The sequence below is a fragment of the Lynx canadensis genome, chromosome A1 (genome assembly GCF_007474595.2).
Source record: "Lynx canadensis isolate LIC74 chromosome A1, mLynCan4.pri.v2, whole genome shotgun sequence".
Lineage (NCBI taxonomy): Eukaryota > Metazoa > Chordata > Mammalia > Carnivora > Felidae > Lynx > Lynx canadensis.
In genome coordinates, this window is record NC_044303.2 from 125,128,058 (window position 1) to 125,152,955 (window position 24,898).

The 24,898-nt window shown below is 40.5% G+C and overlaps 1 protein-coding gene across 2 annotated transcripts in view; it reads left to right on the forward strand.

Annotated features, from left to right (window-relative positions):
* The first annotated feature begins 4,366 nt into the window (after window positions 1-4,366).
* Window positions 4,367-24,898, forward strand: part of MAP3K1 (mitogen-activated protein kinase kinase kinase 1) — a 77,324-nt gene continuing 56,792 nt past the window's right edge. The window contains exon 1 of one of the 2 annotated variants that reach the window (XM_030321212.1): window positions 4,367-4,881. In XM_030321212.1, the coding sequence (XP_030177072.1) occupies window positions 4,400-4,881 (482 nt within the window). In that variant the 5' untranslated portion in view covers window positions 4,367-4,399. Of the gene's footprint in view, window positions 4,882-20,628; window positions 20,655-24,898 lie in introns of those variants that run through there. The other variant, XM_030321219.1, reaches the window with a different exon arrangement.

The window sequence follows — 24,898 nt, forward strand, 5'->3', positions numbered from 1 at the left end:
GTTGCAAAAGATGCAGAAGTTAACTAACCCATCGGAAGTGGCAGTGAACTTCTTAGCTCACATGTAAAGCCTTACCAGTGTAGGATTCAGCAGAGTTGAACCAGCAGACCACAAAGGAAGAGAAAAGGAACAGGGACAACAATTCAAAGAAAGCAACTGAATATTACAGGAGGACCTTGAGAAAATGTATGAAGTCTTCAAATATTTTTTGCAAAACTAATAGTCATAAATAAACCACAAAGGTCAAATGAAAAAAGAATATCTCATCATACATCAAAAACAATAACCAATAAAGCTCATTCAAAGAATTCAAAGAATCAGTGGTGTTGCAAATGTAGTATAATTTTCCTAACTGTGAGATAGATTAGTTTCATAAGTTGTAGTTTTATTTTTAAGTAGAAAAACCCAAATTATCTGTTTTTCATTATTTACTACAAAATTTAGGGTCTGATTTTAAGTACATGCAAATTTATGTAAAATATTTAGATGGCTGGTTAATAAAAAGGAATCATAAAAATGTATATGTTTATCTTTATAAGATACATATATCTTAATATCTTACTGTTTAAAGTTTATTTATTTATTTTGAGAGAGAGAGAGCTGGGGAGAGGCAGAGAGAGAGGGAGAAAGAGAATCCCAAGCAGGCTCCACCCTGCCGGCAGAGAGCTCAATGCCGAACTTGAACTCACAAACCATAAGATCATGACCTGAAGAGTCAAATGCTTAACTAAGCCACCCAGGCACCCCTTAAATATCTTATTTTAGCTTAAACATAAATAACAGTATTTTGTTTTGTATGATTTGGGATTTCTTAACCAGTACGTGGCTGTGGGGCCCTGGTTTGTTGAGTATGGGTTCACTATTTAGAGTTCCATGTATCTATGTCACTTATCTCACTGCCTACAATTTTCACTTTTACTTTTTTAAAGCCAAGTGAGAACTGATAGATACCTGCTTTTCCAATCTTTTACAGTTAACACATCCACTACTAATTTCATAAAGACTTTTTTCAGGGTCTTACCTTCTTGCATTTTCCAAAGCATTTAACTTAGTTTTCATTGGAACAACGTTCCTTTTGCATTTGCATACCCATGTTTTATTAACAATCAATTTGACAGTATTTAAATTTCATAAGGACACTTATAACAGTATAATCAGGTTTGGGAACAAGTATGACAGATTTTCTTCGGGCCCACAACTCACCTGGAAGGAGAAGCATACAGGCACCATGAGCATTCGTTGTGCTCTGGCATCCCTTTGAAAATGTCCTTTTAGGGGGCCAGTTATCCCATAAATGACAAGATTTCCTCACTTGGAACATCTGGAAACAAATGGGAAGTATGGTATCTGGAAAGAACATGGAGAAACCAAATTCTAGCCCAGCTCTCCTGAAAGTACTCTGTACTAAATATATAAATATATATAAACCTCATAGAACACAAGCTTTTCGTTCTATGCTGCACATTATATTCTTGCTCTTTATGTCTACATAAAAATAGATCTTACAAAAAAAGTATGGAAACACACACACAGATCTGAAAATTCTCTCAGAGTCAGCCTGAAAAATAACTAATAAAAATATTTGCAGATGGGAATTTTTTATTTAATTTTGTAAATAAGAAAAATAACAAACAATATCTCCAGAGAAGAGGAAAACTCCCTGCATATGCATAGTAGATGCTAGGTGCTCAATAAATATGTGATGAATGACATACAGGCTGAAATATTTCTGCCAGTGCATACTAAATCAGCTCATTCTGATGTCAGTGATATTTATGCACAATCAAGAAACACACCAATATTAAGCTAGATTCTCCAAATGAATGTGTGTAGCAACCAAAGCGTGATAAAGGTTACCAAAGTTGTCATGGGATGAGTGAAATCATTGCAATACTTCTATCTGGGAAAGCATAGAACTAAAGGACTTGGAAATAGTACCTGAAGTTTTCAATGCACAAGCAACCTTCGAAGAGACACAAGACTCCTTTATGTCATTAAAGTAATCAGATTAAGGCACTTCAACATCAGGATCCAACAGTACCAAAACCAGAGCTAGAGTCCTACCATGCTTAAGATTGAGAAACTACAGTGGCAATCCCATGGGTTAAATTGTCCTTAAAGAAGACTTTGTATTAACATATTGCAGACAAAGAACATCCTTTGCAGTCAAGCATGTCCTTTGCTTATTTCTCTCTCCTCCCCTCTCTAAAAAAAAAAAAAAAAAAAAAAAAAAATCCATTTGTCAGTGCATAATGACAACCCAAATATTTACATAAAAGATCAAGGGCAAAATTCCTCAAAGCACCAAAAACTAGGCAAAAGACCAGTACTTGGGTTTCTCGGTGGTGGTGTGTGGTGAATGGACGAGGTCAGAGAAGTGGGGCTAGTTGATAGTGTTGCATTTGCTACAAATAAAGAGTTTTACTGGAATCCTCTTCTACTTTGCTACTATGGCCTAACTTTAAAATTAGAACGATTTTGAAAGGCTAATTACGGGTAACTCTGTGTGTGTGTGTGTGTGTGTGTGTGTGTACACAATTTTAAGGTTTTTCTGTCTAAATAGGAAAGAGGACAGTTTATCCTTTCAATTTGGGATTTGGTGGGTGTGGCAATCTGGGAAGATCTGGGAAACAACTGGTGTTTAGTTTGGATGATACACCTGGCTACCATTAAAAGAGCATATAATTATAGCCTAAATGTAGACTTTAAATTTTAACAGATTTATCTAAACTTTCAAAATTTGTACCGTTGAATGTAACTATCTAAAACCATGCTATGGCAGATGTTGCAGTAGTATTCAAAACTGGGCTAATTTACACTGCCATTTTAAAAATCCCTCCAATATCACCACACTCCTAAGTTAACGTTTATACTCGGGAATGGGGCTTTCATTTTTTCTAGTTTGGAGAAGTCAAATGAATTGTTTTGTAGACAGTTCAGACTTCTAATTCTATGAAGACTGACAAGACAGCGCTCTACTTTGTATTAGTGAGGAACCCTCTCCCTTCCATCCCCCCACGCTATGTTTTAATTAACGTTTCACAAAAGAAATATAGAGGTGCAGGTCCCGGGTTGTGGGACGTTTCCCCTCACAAACATGCTCGAGGAAAAGAAGGGAGGGGAGAAATAAACGTCACACAGAAGATCTACTCGCCAGAAGAAAGGTAGAAAATCATTAACATGTAAATGGTACTTTTTCCATTCCAAGTCACCTTATCGCCGAGACTGCCCCAGGGACTGGAAGGGTTCGGAACGCCAAGTTAGGCAACTTGGGGACTGCAGGGGTCGGGGCGGAGGGAACCCAGACCGTGGCCAGACCCTCCTTGGAAGGACGTGCTGCTAGAGGCATCGGATTTAGAGGCGGGGCGGGGCGGGGCAGGGCCGGGGTGGGGGGGGGACGGGGGGGAGAAGGAGGGACTGGCCGAGGATGATATTATCGAGCACTTTCCTGCACAGCCTAGCTTCCTTCCCCAAACTCGCTCTATGTGGTCCCGTAAACCGCTGCCTTTCCCCAAAACAGCGGAAGAAAAAATAAAGATGTATAAGGGGACACCCGCCCTCCGTGTCTCTCTCTAGGTGAGAGGGGTATCCCAAATCGGTGATGTCAAGTCGTGAACAAGATATTCCAGGAAACGCTGAAGTTTTATTTGTAGTTCGTGTTGCGGGGGGTGGGGGAGGAGGACAAAGGAAGAGAAAAACGTTTAAAAAAAAAAAAAAAAACGTATTCTTTTTGGTCCGCGGCTGCACGTCTGCTGAAAATTGAGTTTCTTTCGCTTTCCATCAAGCCGAGAACCCTGGCCGCCACCTGCGCGTCCCGCGCGGGGTGGGGGAGGGGGTTGGTCCTCGCCCGGGTTCCCCGACGACCACTGCAAAGGGCAGCGAGAATGACAAACCGCAAACTGTCTCGCCGGCATTCCCTTCAACGCACCACACACCTAAGTTCTAATTGAAACTCCCGTTGGCCGACCTCCCACCGAGCCAGGCCGAGATTGCGGCAGAGAGGAAGCTGCGCGCTGCCGCCACGGAGGCTCCTCCTCTCGCCGGTACAGCCCGGGACTACCTGGCGGCTCGGGCAGGGGCGGGGGTTGGGTGCAGCACGCAAAGCTCAGGGCACTGTCGAGACTGCAACGTTCCAGCCCACTTCGCAGGCCAGCGCGGGACGCCGGGCGCACTGCCTATTCCTTCCACCTGCTCCATGCCGTACCCTCCCCCTTCCCTGGCCGTGCCCGGTGAGCCTGCCAGACCGTCCAGGCCAAGCACCCGGCGGGCCGTGCTCACGCAGTTGGCGCAGGCGGCCCTACGCTAGCGGCGCAGCGCCCGCCGGTCCGCCCGCCCCCTGCACTCTCCCCGCCCCCTCCCTCCCTCGCAGGGGCCGAGCGAATGTAGCCCGCGAGAGAAAATGGCGGCGGCGGCGGGGAATCGCGCCTCGTCGTCGGGATTCCCGGGCGCCCGGGCGGCGAGCCCCGAGGCGGGTGGCGGTGGAGGTGCTCTCAAGGCTAGCAGCGCGCCCGCAGCAGCCGCGGGGCTACTTCGGGAGGCGGGCAGCGGGGGCCGCGAGCGGGCTGACTGGCGGCGGCGGCAGCTGCGCAAAGTGCGGAGTGTGGAGCTGGACCAGCTGCCGGAGCCGCCGCTCTTCCTCGCCGCCTCACCGCCGTCCTCCTCCACTTCCCCGTCGCCGGAGCCCTCGGACACAGCGGCGGGCGGGAGCGGTTTCCAGCCTGTGGCCGTGCCGCAACCCCACGGAGTCGCGAGCCGTGGCGGCGCCCACCCTCCGGAGCCCGCGGCCGCACCGGACAGCGGCGCTCCGAGCCCCGCGGGGGCCGAGTCCGGGGAGAAGCGGACGACCGCCGCCGAGCCGCCTCCTGCAGCGGCCCCAGCCTGGTGAGCTGCGCGGCCGGGGATGCGGCGGGGACTTGGGGGGCGGGCGAGGGCAATGAATGAACCCCGGACACCGCGCACTGCGTCCCGGCGCTCAGCGCAGCTAAGCTGCGCGCCGCTCGCCGGGATCTGAGCCTTCGGGCACCCCCTTTGACCCCTCCGGCGTCGGGCGGCGCCCCGGACCTGGCCTGCGGGACGAAACGGGGGCCCGGGGCGGGGACGTGCCGGAGAGTTTGTTATTGTTTGTAGACATGTGACAGGCGTGCGAGCCGCGCTGCAGGGACCCGTTGAGATAAGGTGTGGGGCCCCGGGCTGGCTTTGTGGGGCTCCGGAATCGGGACTCTTGGAGGACCCCCGGCGTGGGACCCTGGCGTTGCCCTCGGGGCTGGGCTGGGGGGCGGGCAGGAGCCTGTTGGCGGCGCCCCCAGACGAGAGTCCCGGGATCTCTGGGGTGAGGCCAGAGCCTGCAAACAAGCGGTGGTCAAAAAAAGGGGCGGGGTGGGTGGGAAGCCCAGCCCGAGGCCGGGTGGGGGGCCCGGGACGGAGGAGAACGCGGTGAGGTCCTCCCGGCCTTGACAGGCAAGGGACCCTTAGCAGGTACCCGGGGCCCGGCCCGGACGGAGGCAGAACGACCACAGGGGCTCCTGGTGGAAGGCGCTGTAACGCCTGTCAAAGCGTTGTGGGCGGGCAGACTGCACACTCGGGGACTTGTAATATTTTTGGAGTTGGTTTTTCTCATTGCGTCCCTCAAGGGGCTCCACATGTTCTTGGGAATGCGGACAGCGCCACTGAGACTTGAGTGACTTCTGTTTGGAGTTTGAAATTGGCCTTTGAAGTTTGCATTTGGCGGAGTGGTGTAAGAGCCAGGACCGGATGTGTCAGCCATTCAGTTTCAAAGCAGTGGTGACTGCTCCCCGCAGCCTCTCTGGCGTGGCTGGGGACCGCGGCTCGGGTGCGGTGCTTCCTGCTCGGTGCAGCTGCGCGGGCCGCCCGCCTGACTGAGGGATTCCAGGGGTCACAGTGCGGTGGGCTTCGGCTCACATAGTCCTGTAGTGCCAATGCATTACGGTATGTGTAAGGTAACAGACTAGACGTTCCTGGCCTGACCCTTTCTTTGGCTACTGGAAATCTTTATGTTAAAGGAAATTATTTTAAGTGTGACAGCCATAATCCATGTTTTTAGAAAATCTGACTAGTGTTTGCACAGCACAGTCTTGATGAGTATTTTGAGTTGCTGGAAATGTTTTTGTGATAGTTACCCATTGCCCTGTAGTTTCCTGACCTTTATTCTGAGTATGTTAAAGACTGTTTTAGATTTTTTTCCTTGTGAGACGAATCTGACAGTAGGAATCCTTGGTTTCGGTTATCTAAAGTTCTTTGGCACTTTTTTGAGCTTGATTATTTATTTAAAGCCACAGTTCATTTATTACCAGGAAGTCGCGCCCCCCCCCCCCAAAATTACCCTAAAAATTATGGTCAACACTGTGCCATGGCAATCTTGAAAGGAGATGGCTGTGATAGTTTTCTGCGTGCACTTGTAAATATAACTTAGTTTTACGAGAATTAAGTTCCTCTACACTTTCCTGCTTCCGTGCAGATTGGAGTAAAAAGTCAGTAGGATAATTCTTTGAAGGCAGTTGATACTACAAATGAGCTCCAGATAAAAATATTAAACCTTAAATTTGAGAAGTTAATTTTATCTGTTCTGACGAAAGCAACTTTTGAATACAGTAAATAATTTAGTACCAGCATTCTAGTCATTAAAGAGCTATGAATATAGAAGAGCAACCACTGTAAAAAATAATGTGTAGAAGTTGTTTAGTGTTGTCTCCACACAAAATAAGAGGACTAAGATGGAGGCAGGTAGAATTCAGAAACGGTAATTTATGCTTAATTTTTGCATTTCATAACGTAGGTATTTTCCCCCTCTTTGTTTAAGGAGTGGATTATAATTGTGCAATGTGTGAAATAATGGGCTAATCAGCATAATCACTTTTTAAAAATGAATTTCACTAGCCAGAATGCTGTTTGTTCACCCTAAGTCATCCCTGCAAATTTCATTTACACCAAAATGTTGATTCCCTAAACTTTTGAAATATAGTGATTTTTCCTTTCAATTTCCTTCTCAGTGGGATTGAAATTCATTTGCATTTGTTGGTATAAATACTTTGAGTATAAAGAGTTCATTGAACTCTACATTTTACTTTTTTGACAGTTTCATTTGTACTTTCTGGAGGAAAATTTAGCCTTGAGATTTTGAAATATTTTTATGTTTTAGTAGTAGTAAGGGTCTGGAGACCCCTTCTGTCTAAAGACCTATTGTATGTTTTAAAGAGAATCCTATGATTTTTAATTTCAGAATTTCCTTCAGGTTTTTGACCTTTGGATGTAGAAACTGGAAATGTAGAAAATATATTTGTGCAGTATAAATTATGTAAGTTATACTCATATTAAAAATAGAAAAGTTTACGTCTGACCCTCTCCTTTAGGGTAATAATTGAAACCATGAAAGTTTTGTGCCTGAAAGTGGCACGCAAAGGTTTGGGATTTTAACTTACATTACAGAATTAGGAACTTTTTCTTCCTATTTATTGTCTTTGAAGAAAAATTGCAGTGTTATCCTCCATTGAACAGGCTGTTGTGAGTTTGGTAGTTATAATTACTCTATCCTATTTTTGTAGCTGAAAAAACCCTAACTATCAATTTGCTGGCCCCATGAAAGAACAAGATATGCTGTACTTGTTAATGTTAGTTTTTGTTAAAACTAAAGCTATTTCATAGGCTGCTTTTATATCCTCATATAGCCCTCAGCTTTCACTTCCTTTTAGAAGCTACTGGGTTAAAAATATAATTTAGTGATTTTTTTTACTAGAGGAGATACAGGAACATTATTACCTAAAAATAAGTTTTAAAAAATTAAGTTGACGATTTTACAAAACAGTAGAGGGAGTTACATAAGCTAACATATGTGAATTTGTAACTTTTGTAGTTATGAATTATCTCCAAACTCTCTATTAAATCAAGTAAGAAAATTAATGCATTCTTCAAAGATTATCCTTATTAAATGTAATTCTGAAAGAAAAATATCAGTTATAGTTGTTGCCAACTTTTGTTTTCTTTTCATATCTGATTTTGGCAGGGGTAACTGGTTAACCAACATTCCTTAATGTATGATTTCCAATACTCTTTAATAACTCCATTTTGTTAGATACAAAAACCAGGAAGTAGCCCTGTTCATTGGTACTGTTTCACCTCCTCATAGTGCCTCAAGTCTATGTTGCTTGTCTTAGAAAAACGGTCATTGACTTACTGACTTGAAGATTTCAAAATATAGAAAGAAAGGAGTGTTCTTTGTTTTCATCGAGTGCAAAATAACCAGCTACAGCTTGCCTAGGCTGTCTGCTCATCAGTCCTTGACACTGGCTGTGAACATTCCAGAAGAAATAATGGGGTGGCAAGGCAGTTAATGGTGAATGGATTCCCCTGAGGGAAAATATGAGGCATTCAGAAGTGCTCTGAGTTAGAAAGCACGATTTTGCATTTGTAACCCATTTTCTTGGGTTGAGGGGCCTTTCTCTATAAAGGCAGTAGAAAAACGTGGTATGGAAAAGTAATAGTCTCCAGAGGCTGCTTAGGAACTATAGTATATTGCGCCTCTAACCTTGGTAATGTTTTGATTATATCACATACCAAGTATAGTCCTTAGACTTGGTGGTTTTCCTCAATCCTGGCCTCTTTTTATATCCTAAGCCAAAAGTTAGAGCTACTTAAAAATGTGAATGGGTAGAAGATAAATGTAAGCAAATGTTCAGTATTAGGAATAGATCCACATTGTCTCTAACAAATAATTGAAGAACATTTTTAACATGAAAGAAGTAATCAGGAACAGAATTAAAGTAAATGGTTTGTTGCAAAACAGTGAGATTAGCCAGGTGATATGTAAGAGGATTTTAGCTATGGCTAAAACATGTTCATTGAGCATACAGATATGTTTGGATTCATTTTATGTAGTCACCTTTCTTCCCTTCTGTGGGTCAGACAAGTTACAGCCCTCCAAGGCTTTGTAATTTCTGTTTTCAAGAGGTGGAAACTTATAGGTGATGCTAAAGCCCTTTGATCCCATAACTAGAAGACAGAGCTCCGTCAGTCTGACTCCACAGTTAATTTCTTTCCACCATCTATGCTGCTTTTATTTTTTCAAATTAATAATTAAATTAATTGATAATTTTTAACGAGGAAGTTACTCTGCAGGAGTCATAGTAAATATAATAGGTCTCCACTGAGTGCCATTGCCAATGTATTTGTCTCTTTATATGTATATACTGCATAGTTTTCTGTAACCTGGCCTTGTATATGTAATATAAGTAGACTGTACTAGATCACCTTATTGTGTTAGGCACGAAAAATAATTGATTCATGTTGAGTTTTTCTTAGATTTCTTGATTTGTGCTGTATTAAATCGGAAGTGGAGGGAAGTGAAGCTGAAATTAAAATCACTCATTTATCTAAATCATCATACATGGAGAGAAACTTCCTGTCTAGCTGGACCTTGCTCCTTTGTTGTTGTTCTTTTTTTATTTCATTCATCCAACATTTAAGAATCTCTACAAGATGATAGTCTTTGTATTAGAGAAAAAGATCATTAATGCATGGTCTCTGTTTCTCTTGGTGGGTTCTAGTATGCATGTGTTAGCAGTACCATGTTAAGTGCTTTAAGAGAGATGTGAATTCAGAGAGACACCCAGATTAAAAATTAGTGTTCTGAATCTCATCCACAGCATTCCACACTGTATTCATGCAGTGAATATGATGGTACCTCCCTAACTTTCTCAGGAATTAGTTGGCCTTCCAGATTAGTAGTTAAGGGTGGTAGCTTTGTTTTACTTTCTGCAGGGCATTTGGTCTTTTTCCCCTTTCTTAGGACAGGTATATGCTGTAGTTTTTCCATTTCTACAGTAATGGAAAAAGGAAATCTAGATACAGATGAGTTTCAAACTGTTTCTGCCTATACTCTTAAGAGGAATATATACAGAACTACAAGTTCAGATGTGATTTTTTTTCTTGAAAGAGAAGATGGGGGTATGGGGAACAAGAAACTCAATATATGCCAATGGTGCTTTTAAAGTTTAGTCTTAATTATTAGTAACAGCAACTCTGCTAGTTAAGAAAACAATATTGGGAAATGTAAATTATGCTCTATGGCATAAGATAATCAAGAAAATATCCTTGTCTTTATATACTCTATGGCATATCACAGTTGGTTTAGGTATGTTTGGTATGGAAGGGAGTTTTATTAGTGACGGAGTCCTTTGGAATACCAGTCTGGTTAGTTTAGTTTAATAGATTGACATGTCATAGAGTGCCAAGAACTGTTAAGTTCTTAATAACCACCAAGCATATATTTCTGAGAGTACAGTCTGTCACCTGGAAATCATTAATGAGGCCATCAGACCTCTTGAAGAATGGAGGAAGTCCCTGGAGCTTCCACAGTGCTGTAGTTAGTGCATTAACTAAGTTTATCACATGAAATATATTGAGTGTATGTGGAGTAAGGAGAGAGTAGACACTGGGTGGAGACTTTACTCTTGACAAATGGACGTGATCATTACTTTTTTGTTGTTGCCTAAATAAGTCATTTAACTGATATATTATCAAATAACCTTCAAACTGGTCTAACAGCATTCTGAATAGTAAATATCAGTTGTTAACAAATGCGGAACTCTGTCTTATTATTTATACCATTGCCCAGTACCTAGACTAGTGTCTGCTACCCATGAATGTTAGGTGCCCATAAATGTTAGGATGGATTAATTTTCTCAAAGTGGTTATTTTTAAATTAGTGTATCTGAAGATTACAATAATTTACTTTGATGTGATTTTAATCATGGTCTAGCTTAACGCAAGTTTTGAAGTCAAGAACTGTCTCTTAGGCTTGATATTTAGTAGCAATAGTTGGTGTTTAGCAATCACTGACCATATTGATTGATTTCATATTATGTATAACAAAATAATTAGTTTAACAGCTCAGTGTAGTTGCAAAGTAATTAGAGCCATGCTCAAAGTATCAAATAGTGAGAAAATGAGTTTCTGATATTTCAAGTGGCTAGTTATTTGGACTGATGGGTAATCCTCCTGATTATCTTCTTCACCCTGACAGTTCTTGCTTGGTGGCCCATCATCACTCTCTTGAACATTAATATTAGAAGATCTTCAGGTTGATCCTAGGGCTTCTCTCATTTTGTCTTCTCCATCCCTACCCTCATTAATGCCTTGAGATCAATTATTGACTGTTCACAAATGATTGCCGAATTTCCTAACCATGACTTCTCCTGAACTCCAGACTTAACATCTAACTGTCTGTGTAACAGAGCCATACTCAGATATCTAAAATCAAATTCAGGACTTTCCCTATACCTTGTTCTACTAATACGTTCTTGGCTTATGGAATGGCAGAACCAGAACCTAGGAGTTACCCTTGACAGCTCCTTGTGTACAGTCCACCATCAGAGGCTGAGGATTTGACTGTTACCACATCCTTAAGCCAGGTTTCCATGATCCCTTATTTAGACTAATGTAGTAGCTTCCTGACTTGCCCCTGTATCCTGCTTTCTCCCTTCTAATCTGTTCTCCTTATTATATGGCCAGAGTGATTATTTTATTTTTATTTTTATTTTATTTTATTTTATCTTATTTTATTTTATTTTATCTTATCTTATCTTATCTTATCTTATCTTATCTTATCTTATTTTATTTTATTTTATTTTATTTTAGTAGGCTCCATGCCCAGTGTGGAGCCCAATGCAGAACTTGAACTCAGGACCTTGAGATCAAGACTGGCTGAGATCAAGACTCACGCCCTTAACTGACTGAGCCACCCAGGTGCCCACAGAGTGATGACTTTAAAATGTTAATCTGATTATAACAATTTTCCTCTAGAAAAGTAAATAAGATTAAATATAAAAACTCTCAGAAGCTTTCTATTTGGTTAAAAACAGAGAATCCTTAACATGCTCTATCCAGTCCCTGCCCTGTCTGGCCCTGCGCCTCTCCAGGCTGTCTCAGATCACACTTGCCCTTGTTCTTTGCTGGCTTGCCTTCTTTCATTTCCTCAAACTCAGCATTCCACCTCTCGCCATAGGGCTTTGGCATGTACTGCATGCTCCCTCTGCCGGGAACACTCTTCCCCAGTTCCAAGTCAGTACTTCCTTGTTCAAACCTTAGCTCACTGATACTTCCTCAGGGAAGCTTTTCTTCCCTGGTCTCTCAGACTGGCTTGTAGCACAGTGTCTCTCTACTGTCAATGTTGTGATTTTACATTTGTTATCTCATTTGATGAATTGCTGCCTTCTCCGGAAGATTATAAGACCTGTGTGGGCAGTGCCTGTGCCTGGATGGGGACCTGGCACCTAGCAAATGCCTGGCCCAGAGTAGACCCCCAGAGTAAATATTTGTGGAATAAATGAGTGAGGATAATAATGGCAAGTTTAACCTAGTGGATCATCTGTTTGTCGCCTTGGGTCACAGTACCCTTGGACCTAGCTGAGACACGAATAAACAGCAAAAGCCTAGATGATTGTTGTTTCCAAGTTCTCAGTTTGTGATAGATTCATTGGGAGGTATATGGGCTATTAGACATGCCAAGTGCCTTGACTGAGGTAGAACAGCTTAATGTAGCGTGGGGGAAATAGCTATATAGTAGTCCCTTACCCCCTTTCCCATGGTTTCACTTTCCGAGGTTTCAGTCGGCCGACCGCAGTCTGATGATCCTCCTTCCATCTTCTGACACTGTCATCACAAATTCAGTAGTGCTACCCCTTCCCCACTCATGCTCTGTCTCTCTCTCTCTTTCTCTCAAAAATAAAGAAAAACATTAAAAAAATTTTTTAAAAGGGTGGGGGGGGCCTTGGATGGTTCAGTCAGTGGGTTAAGCATCCAAACTTGGCTCAGGTTATGATCTCACGGTTCATGTGTTCAAGTCCCGCGTTGGGCTCTGTGCTGACAGCTCAGAGCCTGGAGCCTGCTTCACATTCTGTGTCTGTGTGTCTGTCTCTGTCTCTCTTTCTCACTCTCTCTTCCTCCCTCCACCCCCCACTCATGCTCCCTCTCTCAAAACTAAATAAAAACGTTAAAAATTTTTTTAAAAAAAGTTCATTAGTAGCTTAACACTACGTCTCCAAGTCTACATCATTCACCTCACTTCATCTCATCAGATGGGCATTTTATCATGTTACATCATCACAAGAAGGGTGAGTACAGTACAATAAGACTTGGAGAGAAAGTGACCACGTTCACATAACTTTTATAAAATTATATTGTAATAATTGTTCTATCAGTTACTGTTACTCTTACAGTGCCTAATTTATAAATTTATCGTAGGTATGTACATATAGGAAAAAACATAATTTATATAGGGTTCGGTACTATCTCTGGTTTTAGACATCCACTGGGGGTCTTGGAATGTGTTCCTAGTGGATAAGGGGAGACTGCTTTACTGCATGGTAATCTGTTGTAGGTAAGAAGAGCTTACTGTGTGTATGTAATTCTTTTGCACTTACTAGGGTACTGAAAATGTGTGTGTATGCATATTTATGTATATATGAATAAATATACACATAAAGGTGCCACGCATTAATATAATGATTCCTTTTTTTTCAAGTTCTCAAAATGTTATGTAAACTTAAGATATCGTTTTAAGGTTCTTGTCCCAATGTATTCATATGAATAAATATACTCATAAAGATGTTATTCATTAATGTAATTGTTCCTTTTTCACAAACTAGTAATATAATGTAAACTTAAAATACCATTTCCAGGATTCTTGTCCCAATATAACCCGACTTCATGTAAAATTTATTAAACTGTTTTTGATAGTAATTCAACTTGTAGTAAATAGAAGTTCACATTTGCACTAAAGAGATTTGCTAGGCAAATACTGTATGAGATTTCAGGAACCAAGAGCCCACGTAACAGAAAACATTTTAAAGTTTACTGATGGTAACTAAACCCAGCAGCCTCCCTTATCTAGAACATGGTTTAGCACTAAGATGTAGGGAAAAAAGGCTCTCAGCCGCCAAAGAGCCTGTAACGAAATCTGTCCTTTGAAGTTCTTTGATTTTACACTTATGAGAGTTCCAAGGGCATTGGCTCAGGATTCACAGACACTTACTTAAGATATTCTTGTTTTCTTGTCCATTTGGTGTCCCTAAAACACAGCAATCAAAAGCAGCCAATCAGAAGGACTAGGAGTATGAGGGACAGGTTCCCTGATGGCAGCAATACTGGCAGAGAGATTTTGACAGCCAGAGAGGAGAGAGGGAGGGAGAGGAGGATGTCACAGCATTGCTGTTGGGGGACACCTGGTGTGGGAACATTCTGTTCCACATACCTGGATAGCTTCTCAGATTATGAATTTTTTGAATGACAAAACTTTCCACATTACTTCTTGAGCACCAATTTCCTTATTTGTAGAATGACTATGAAGAAGATTGTTTTTTATAATGGCGAGTGTGGCTCATCATAACAAAGTTGTGGTGTTTCTTTCTATTCAGCGAATGGAAATTAGAATGTTTATAATATATTGAGTAAGATTTTCATTCAAGATAGTTGTAGCAAGTATTTTGATCCTTAAAGTGGTAAGCTTCTAAATTATCTAGAATAGGTAGTTACATAGCCCTGATGATACTAAATAATTGAATTGTATGCCACTCATTAGAAATGTCGTGTGGATTGTCTCTGTGGGAAAATCTTTTTTGTTCTATTTGTTGGCTTGAATCATATTCTACCCTGCAGTTTCTTTACGATACTTCTTAATCACTACCACTAGGGATATATCCTGACCTTTCTCCTAGTTAGACTGTGAAGAGTGAAGCAGTAAGCTCTGACTTTTTAACACTGATCAAGTTACTTAATGACTGCAAGGTTTTTGGTTTAATTACTTGGAAAAGTCTGTATGCTTTAAGGTGATAAGTGTTTTGAAACAGACATTCACATTTCTTCCTTTTTTCTCCTTCGAGGTTAATTGGCTGCATCTCTTTATCTTCTGGATTTCTATTAATATTCTTAAATTCTGCTTGGGTAGTAAATAAGATAATTTTAATTGAAACTTAGATTTTATAAAAGATGTGACAGACTAATGTAGATATTAATATTCCTGAAAAGTTTTAGGTTTTTTAATCTAAATTTATTTTGAATTATGAAAATATGTTTCAATCTTCTGATACAATGACGTCTCCGTGCTGTTTTATGAGGTCCTAATAATGTTTTTGGGATTCAGAACTTATAGAATTAAACTTCATTACTAAAATGATTGGACAGCCCTTTTGAAAGCAATAGAACAATTTTTTTAATTTGTATCTTTATCATTTAACAAAAAGGACTGTACATTGGAGACTACAAAATTTTCTTTTTTCTTTTTTTTTAGATTTTTTTTTAACATTCATTTTTGAGAGGGTGTGAACAGGGCAGGGGCAGAGAGAGAGGGAGACATAGAATCCAAAGCAGGCTCCAGGCTCTGAGCTGTCACCACAGAGCCTGACGTGAGGCTTGAACTCACGAGCTGTGAGATCATGACCCGAGCGGAAGTTAGACGCTTAACCGACTGAGCCACCCAGGCGCCCCATAAATTTGCCTTTTTCTTGACAGTATTTTGTTAGTTGTGTTGATAAACATGGAGCTATCTTTTTCGTTTTTTTTAATGTTTATTTATTTTTGACAGAAACCAAGTGTAAGCAGGGAAGGGGCAGAGAGAGAGAGGGGGAGACACAGAATCTGAAGCAGGCTGCAGGGTCTAAGCTGTCAGCACAGAGCCCAATGTAGGGCTCAAACTCACTAACTGAGAGATCATGACCTGAGCCGAAGTCAGTCACTTAACTGACTGAGCCACCCAGGCGTCCCTGAGCTATCTTTTTAATGACTGAATAATATTCTGTTATATGAATGTCTCATTAGCCAGTTTTCTATTTTTTTCTCAGTTTCCTGTTTTTAGACATTTATATTGTTTGTGTTTGGATTGTTATATTAACCTTTAGTGACTGCCATCGTATATGCATTTTTATGTATTAGAGAATTTATTTCTATAAAAGAAATATTCAGAAGTGGAATTGCTGAGTCAAAGGACATGGATATTTAAAATTTGATTGTATAGCTGAATTGCATCATCAAACATTGTACCAGTTTATATTTATTTCTGTTTATTTCACAGTATGTGAGAGTGCCCGTGGCCCCACATTTTGGCTATCATTGGACATCATCCATCTTTCATTTTTTGCCAGTCTGGATGAAAGATGGTTTCTTATTTTAATTTGCATTTTTTAGCTTTTTAACATCATTTTACAACTTGCCATATTTATTATGGACAAGCTGTCATAATAATTTATTGGACAAGTTGTCATATTTATTAACAGTTTCATATTTCTTTGGTATATTTTCTTTCATACATGGGTAAGAACTGTTTATTTTTTCCTGTTGGTTTGTGATCACCCTTTGTATGTTAGAATAGCTCTGACATGTATTGCATTTGTTTTCCTCCACTTTTGTGTTGTGTTATGAATTTCAGTTAAGAGTGTTTTTCCACAAAGAAAGTTTAATTGTCTTTTCAGATTTCAGTTTTTTCTTTTCATTATTTTTGCATTTAGGTCTTATAGCATGGCCTTCTAGAGATGCAGTGCTGTGTAGTACTGAAGAGTGCAGATGCATGAATTATAGTCAGAGTGTCACCACTGCCAGGTAGTGTAACTGGGCAGTTACTTACCTTCTTTGCATTTCACTTTTCTTAACTGTAAGATGAAGATACCATTTCATAGTTATAATGAGGACTGAGTGTTTATATAGCTCTTCAGACAGTGAGTGCTTGGTGCACAGTAAACACCATATAAGTAATGGTTCTTACTATTCCCTATTGTAAAGTTATACAAATTCACCAGCATTTTCTAATATTTTTATGTATTTAAAAAAAAAAAACACTTTAACTTCTGATCCATCTGAAGTTGTAAGGAATGGTACAGGGTCTAACTTCATTGTCTCCAAATGACTAACTAGGTGTCCCAGCACTGTTTACTGATTAAAAGTATTCCCTTTATCACATACTAAATTCTCAGATATTTGGAAGTTCCCAGATACATTTCTTTATTCCAGATCTTTTTCTTGCACTAAGGGCCTAAACTCCTAAATAGCCACATTTCAAGATTAAAAGAAAGACATTAACTAGAGAGAAAGGATATATCAGGAGATTATTAACTATATCTTTGCTGACTCATTCTTATTGATTTTGGTCCCTGAAATGTCTTGGCTTCATTGACAGAACCCTGCATCCTACTGCCTCTGGGATAGTTTCTCTAGAAGGTGCAGCTCCGGCAGGTGCTGTAGCCCTGTGTCCACACTGAATCCCTGTCACCCTGCCCCCCAGCTTCTCTATCCTCTCCCTCAGTTCTCCTGCTTGTTTTGGGTGCCTGTTGGTAACTCCTGCCATCGTCTCCCTCATTGCTGTGCTCTTATTCTTCTGGCTTTCTTATCCTCAGCATCCAAGCAGGCTCCAGTTGTACTGTTGCCAGTTCCCTGCTAGCCTTGGAATTCACCCTACGGCTGCTAATCCAGGGTCACATTATTGTCACCTCATCCCGATCTTGCAAAGCCTCCTTCCTAACCAGCCTCCTGCTTTTAGACATGTCTTCCTGTCTTTTCCCTACACTGTAGTTAGAGTGAGGCTTCTACAGTGAGGGTATGACCCTGACACTTCTGTCCACGGAACTTTCCTTCATCCTCAGAATAAAGTCCAGACTCCTTAATCTAGCTCAGAAGCCCCTGGTGACCAGGTCTGCTCCCCTCTTAGCTCCCCCTTTCAGGATACCGTCTTTATTTTCAATGTGCTGTTTCCTCCATCTGGAATACTCCTCATCTCCACTGTGAAATGGTTTTCAATATGTTTTTACTCCCTTTGCAATAATGAATTACTGGTATTCTACTAAATGTAAGTGTGGCTTTTTGCAGAAGTCAATACTGTATTGTGAATTCTGCTGAACTCTGATTTAAAGTTCCTCAGTATCTGAATTAGATTTGCCGCTTTTAAACCTCTTCAGTTTTTCCTCTGTGATTGCGTATGTAGTCATGTCTTAACTGAACAACGGTGTTTACAAAGAGTTGTTTGTAAAGTGTACGTTATTATAAAGTGAGTCGGATTTTTCAGGTTATGTGAAAATTTCATAGGTGCAATGTTGGGAGAATATTTTGGTGCCACACAATGTATTGCTGTCTTTGGGAATAATCCAAGACCATCTCCCATAGGAGAACAAACATGCTGAAATGCTGCAATCACAGGGCTTGACTGTGTCCTGGGCACATCATCACAAGGTTTATATCAGCTGCCTGGCCTCCTCAGGCAAGGTCCCAGGAAGCCAATGGGCTATAGGAAGACAGGCCTGTCAGATGTGGGGTCATTTCAAATATCTTTTTGTCTAGTCTTTGCATACTCTTTCCAGAAAAACCAAAGGCTAGAGTAGTAAACATGCCAGGGTGAATGTCCATTACCAGTGCTGTCATCCCCCCTTACACCGCCACCATCCGTGCCTTTAAGAGCACTCTGAGTGACTTCTGTGAACCAGGCTCCAAGGTGCTAGGGACCCAAGAGGGATGATGCGTGTAAAGGAGTTTAACAAGGTAACAGTCTACTGATGACAAGGGTTGTGCAGCTCTTAGTCATCTGGGAGTGAGACTGGTGTAGGGAGGGTTTTCAGGGAAATGGGAGGTCCATGCCAAGTTCTGAAGAATGCAGAGTTGTGAAACAGGTGAAAGGAGCTTACAGGGAGACTTCATGAGGTGCAGGGGGAACAGACACAGGCCCTCTGCTGATAAGTGAACTGCAAGTATAGTTCAAATAGCTCTAAATGGGTGGAGAGTAGAGTGTACATGGGGCTCAGGAACCAACCTGTGGACAAGATTTCTGTCTCTGCCCAGAGAGCCGTGCAGAGCTCTCTGCTTCATTATTGCTCCCACTGGTCAATCCTTAGATCTCTGTGCTTAGGGCAAAATAAAAAGCTTTTGTAGTTTTACAGGTAACCACAGTGTGCTAGGAAGTGGAACAGGAGGCCCAAAGAAGGAGTTACATCAGAGCTGGTGCAAGGTAGTCTGCAGCCACAAGTCTTTCTGGAAGCTACGACTCTTGCATGGCCAGCAGCTCCCACAGTTGCAGAGGTCCACAGATTGGGAGGTGTTTACCTGCAAAACAAATTCCATCCACTTTGAACCTGAATGTGGTTTTGGAACTGCACTACACTGGGCTGTAGTGATTAGGAACCTGGGCCCTAAGAGTCAGACTTGCTAGCCACTTAATACCGTTGGACTCAGGGAAAGTCACTTAACTTCTCTGACCCTCATATTTCTCCCGTCAAAAATGGTGTGAGTGGGGTGATGAGATGAAATAATAAAGCATGATTCTTGACCCAGTAAAGTACTCAGTAGGGGCGCCTGGGTGACTCAGTCAGTTAAGAATCCGACTTTGGCTCAGGTCATGATCTCACAGCCTGTGAGCTCAAGGCACACGTCAGGCTTAATTCTGACCGCTCAGAGCGTAGAGCCTGCTTTGGATTGTGTCTGTCTGTCTTGTCTCTCTTTCGGCCCCTTCCCCATTTGTGCTCTTTCTCAAAATAAATAAAAGTAAACATTAAAAAAAATTTTTTAAGTACTCATTAACTGTCAGTAATATCACTGCAAATAACTATGAAGACCAGTTAAAACTTTGTACAAATGAAGATGAGGTTAAGACACTCAAGGTTACCTTACTAATTACCATTAGTTTAGGAAAGGTAATGTATATAGATTATGTGTCATCTTGAGAGGAATTTATTTTTTATTATTTTGAAATTATTTACTAGAATAATGGAAAACACAACTTTCAGAATTATGTGATATGGGATAAAGCATATCACTGATAGTACATAGATCAAGGTTCTCATCACTTTGTGAGGACATAGGGCTGGTTTTCTGGGTTTGGTTTTCTCATCTGTGAAAAGAAGAGGTGACTTACATAATCTCTTGGTTCCCTTAAAGATCTAACAACTTTACAAAAATTTAATTTGAAAATTACCGCTTGTGGCTGTATTTAGTTCTAATTACTGAAATGATTACTTTTGTGAACTTACATACTCTTGAAATATTAAACCTGGATATCAGCCCTAACAAGAAATACAAATGAAAATAAATGAAGGCCTAGAAAAGTGGAATCATGTTTATTAACTGACATTAAATGATGAGAAAATCCTTACTTTTTTTTAAAGCCTGTAACTGTACTGGGAGTATAGTATTTTGCAAAGTGGAGAAAAATTAGGACTGAGTAATTAGCATGTTCGTGTTTAACAGCTATGGTTAGAGAAGAGTTTTGAAAGTAACTTTGAATCTAATTTTTGGTAACTATACTGTTAAAAGCTGTTTTGTTTTTTGGGTTTTTTTTGGTTTAGCTTTAATTTATAAGGAAAGGATATCCCCAGGGATATCTTCTAACGAACAAAGCCCTCTTTTGTCTTTTTCCTAAATTTGTAAAGTTTTTCCATAAATGCCCATATGTATACATTCTTTTTTACTTAAAACTTTAAAATGCATTGTTCAGTGACACTTAGTTGTATTGCTTCCTGATATTGAAAATTCAGATTTAACTGTATTGCGGGGGTTCTTTTCACATAATTTGGACAGAGTTGGCAATTCCTAGAAAGTATGAATTTCATTATGAATTTTTTTTCTTTTTAATCTAATAGCTTGGTGCTCAAGTTCTAGAAGAATATGACTTTCAGGTAGGTTTGGAATAAGGCTTTTTAACTGACTTAATCACTGTGATTGTACCAACTTGAAGCATAGCCACAGAAAATCTCTTGCCCATTGCTATTCTTCATGTACAGAACTGAAGCTGCTTCTAATTCATTGCTGAGCACATCCAGTACTAATCACTGTTTGTCTTTGGATTCCTGGTACTGAAGAATACTTGACCTTTTCTGCTTCCATCACAACCCATACAGTTCCTGGATTTTGAATGTTGGGATCAGCTATTCAGATATTTGGGAGCACTTACTACATGCTGCTAGCACCTGATTTATCCACAGACACAGCTGTGATGAGAAATAGAGCAAAGTTCTTTTGAGTCTCAGTTGCAATTAGCACTATTCCTTTAGCTTATTGTGACTGATAACTAGCAAAAGTTTTTGTTACCACTGAATAAGGCAGGTAGACTGTCAGTTTGCACAATGCAAACTGAAATCATCCTGCAGTTTTATAAATGCATGGTAGAACATTTCCTCCACTGCAAGAGGATTCTCTAGGAGTTTTAAATAATGCCAGAGATGTGTGAGAACAGAGCCTTCCGTTTTGGGGATTAGATCCATAAAGACACTTTGGGCATCCAAGAGAAAAGGTTTATGTTGCAAACTTCTTGATTTCTCTTCTCCCTCTTACTTCCTGGGCCAAGTTTTGGTGATAAAATCTAAAACCATCAGTGTCTGAAAGTCATCTTATCTCTAAATACAGCAACTTGCTAAGAATTAAATTGTGTAATATAATGCTTTATTCTGATTGAAGGTTCCCCAAAATACTGAATGTCACAGATTTTAATTACTAAAAGCAAATGAGTAGAAATTTCTTATAGGAGTAGAGAATATGGTTGGCCATATACCGAGCCAAGATGAAATTTGTGTTTCTGAGTTCTTTCTCTGTTTAATATTCCCTGCCTACAACACATACACATGTCATGTCCCCTGCCCCCTGACCCCCCAAAACACAGACAGGTCTTGACTTTTCACTTGTGCTGGACAGTAGCTCTAAGACTTGCTGTTAGTAAGCCACCTGCACTGAATTCTTTGCCTTAGCAAGTTTCCTATAATGCCATTGCAATCACATTTTTTCTCTATTTCTTAGTCCTTTATTAAAAATAAATATTACTTTATAAATTATTTATTAAGCATTGATAGGGTTTGCCCTTGTGATCAATTTGCTGTACACTTTGGATAGTTATACCATCCTTCTCTTCATAGGCTGATTTCTGTCCTCATGCTTTGGGTTACTTTTGCCCCAATATATTATTTCATGGGAATACAGAGCACAGGAGCTACATTTTATATTGGCTGAAGCCGTATTGTTTTTAAATCCGTCACAGAAATTAGCCCAAAGACCTAGAAAAATAATACACTATCAATTATTGATTTTTTTTTTTTTTTTATTTCTGGGACAGAGAGAGGCAGAGCATGAACGGGGGAGGGGCAGAGAGAGAGAGGGAGACACAGAATCGGAAACAGGCCCCAGGCTCCGAGCCATCAGCCCAGAGCCTGACGCGGGGCTCTAACTCATGGACCGTGAGATCGTGACCTGGCTGAAGTCGGACGCTTAACCGACTGCGCCACCCAGGCGCCCCACTTACTGATTTTTTAAATAGCTAATCTGGGACTGATTTTAAGTGTACTGTGAGAAATTGCATTAAAAACATTGATAAAACATTAAAAACATTAAAAACAATTGATATTTACATTTCGTAAAAAGTTTCTGCTTAAGGGATATATTTTAAGTGTTCATTTTTCCCCCATATGCTTAGTTAGCCGTGTGCATCAAATCTTTCTAAATACAGTGTTTTTTTCCATAAACCGTTAAAATATCCTGGAAATGTTATAATTTGAGAATTTCAGCCCTTTCTTCCACAGTTCTTTTACCTGTGAAAATGGGATAAAATCTTGTTTTCTTAAGATGATGTGTAAGAATTTGGGGTTTGGACACTGTGGTCACTGTGAAGACATGACAGCCATCACCACCTCCCCTCCAGGATTATGTCACCTGTGATTGTTGTGAGGAAATGGTGAAGTTAGCACTCTTGGCTGCTGTGGCTTTCAGTTTCTGCCCTGCTGCCTAGTAGTTATTTTGGGGTCTCCCCTGTATAAGTCTGAGAAGCAAAATATCACTGGGTCTCACCCTGGATCCTGGACATCAGAGGGGTCCGCTGCTATGCTGCAGCTGAAGCCAGGGTGGAATCCCTGGCTTATATCAGTTCAGGTACCAGAGAACTGCTTCTGGATAAGACTTGCTCAGGATATTGACCTGTTCTCCCTTGCTGGAGCACAGAAGCAGCCATTGAGACTTTTAGAGGCGACTAGATCAGGAATGGGATGGAGAACAGAGGGGCTGCTGGTGGTGGCAGTGATGGCAGTGGCAGGAGGAACTGAAATCGATCTTTACGGCCAGTGAACTGCAAAACCTGATCAGCTTCTTACGGGATAGCTAGACTCTGACAGAGGCAGATGGACCACAAAACACCTAGGCCTAAATTTTTTTTAGCCCCTGATTTGTAACTTCATGTGTTTCTAATTATTCATTTTGTGATTCAAGTTTAATCAGACTATCTACAAGTGGGGCCTTTAGACTGCCCTTTCAAAAAATTGGTAGCGTGTTCACTTCACTTATTAAATGATATTTTGAATCATTACCTGTTACTTTCTCTTAGAACTTTAAACATTCTTTAAAAACGTGAATATTTTAGTCTATTTCAAGATGTTTATTATTGCTTATGTAGGACTAATGAAAAAAATTAGGAACAAATGAATTCCACAAGAATTTTTCTTTGACCTCTGAAGAGTCAAGTAGCCCAACTTAAAGGTGAGAAAATGTGGATAATACTTTGAAAATGAAAACTATTCTGATAGAAAATTGAAGTTTTCTTTCCTGTTTCATTTAAAATGAAAAGCCTAATCAAATTTCATTTCAAATTCAAGAGTTCTTTATGGACACATCTAATTCCTTCTTTCCCCTTTCAGCTATTGTATAGGGAATTTTCTGTGTCTTTAGTTGAAAAACATCAAACCTGCTCTCCAGGAGCTGATTGTGGTAGACGGCGTGTTAGCATCAGCTCACACCAACAGGCCTGTACCCAGTACTGTCTTCCCACCTGTGCAGACCATTGAGTAAAGTACTTGAACCACTTTGAGTTTGTCCTCATCTATGAATGGGAAATAATGTCTTTCATACTTCAAGCATTTGAGAAAATTGAATGAAATGATGGCTATGAAAGTGCTTTCAAAGGGTAACAATACAGCACTAGGATTTATGGTCCCAGCACTTCAGAATTCCAAAGTGCAAGCACCTGCCTCTCTAAGTATCACAGTGGCATTAGAGATCTGGAGCAGTGGAGTCCTGGGCTGAGGCGGCTGGGGCTGGCCAGTGCTGAGTTCCCATCAGCTCATCCTAGTTCAGCAGCGTACTCCTGCTGTGCTGCTCTTATTGGAAAGAGCAGTAATAGCTCACTTCCTCCGTGCCTGGTCCACTGGGTGCATCCTATAGCTTCTCTCATTTAAGACTTACACCATCCTTTTGAAGTTTTATTCCCATTTTACAACTGAGAAAGCAGACACTCTGAGAGTTGAGGTAACTTGGCAGCTAGTTGACCTTGAAGCCTGGATGTGAACCCTGGTAGTCTGACTCCAAGACTGTGTGCTCTTAACCTTTTTGATAATCTTTTATATATATATGTATACACACACATATACATATATATACACAATATATATATATAAATATATGTTTTATATATATATATATACACACACACATATACATATATATACACAATATATATATATATAAATATATGTTTTATATACGTTACACATATATTTTAAATCAGGAGATAGGTTTGAGTTACATCAGCACATTTTTTTAAAGTTTATTTATTTTTAGAGAGCATGAGTGGAGGACAGGCAGAGCCAACGCGGGTCTCAATGTCATAAACCATGAGATCGTGATCTGAAGTGAAAGCAAGATTTGGACACTTAACCAACTGAGCCACCCAGGCACCCCAGCACATACATTTTATTATCTTTTATTTATTTCCTTTTCTTGCCTTTTATTGGAGTAAAAATCATATCTGATTATGACTTTTTAAATTACGGTTAAGTCTTCCAGAATACACAGGAAGCATCACTGAACCATGTTAACATTTTTCATTGTGATGTGAAGTTGGTATAAAATAAAGCCAATTGTAAACACAAATAAATTTAGACTTCATTGT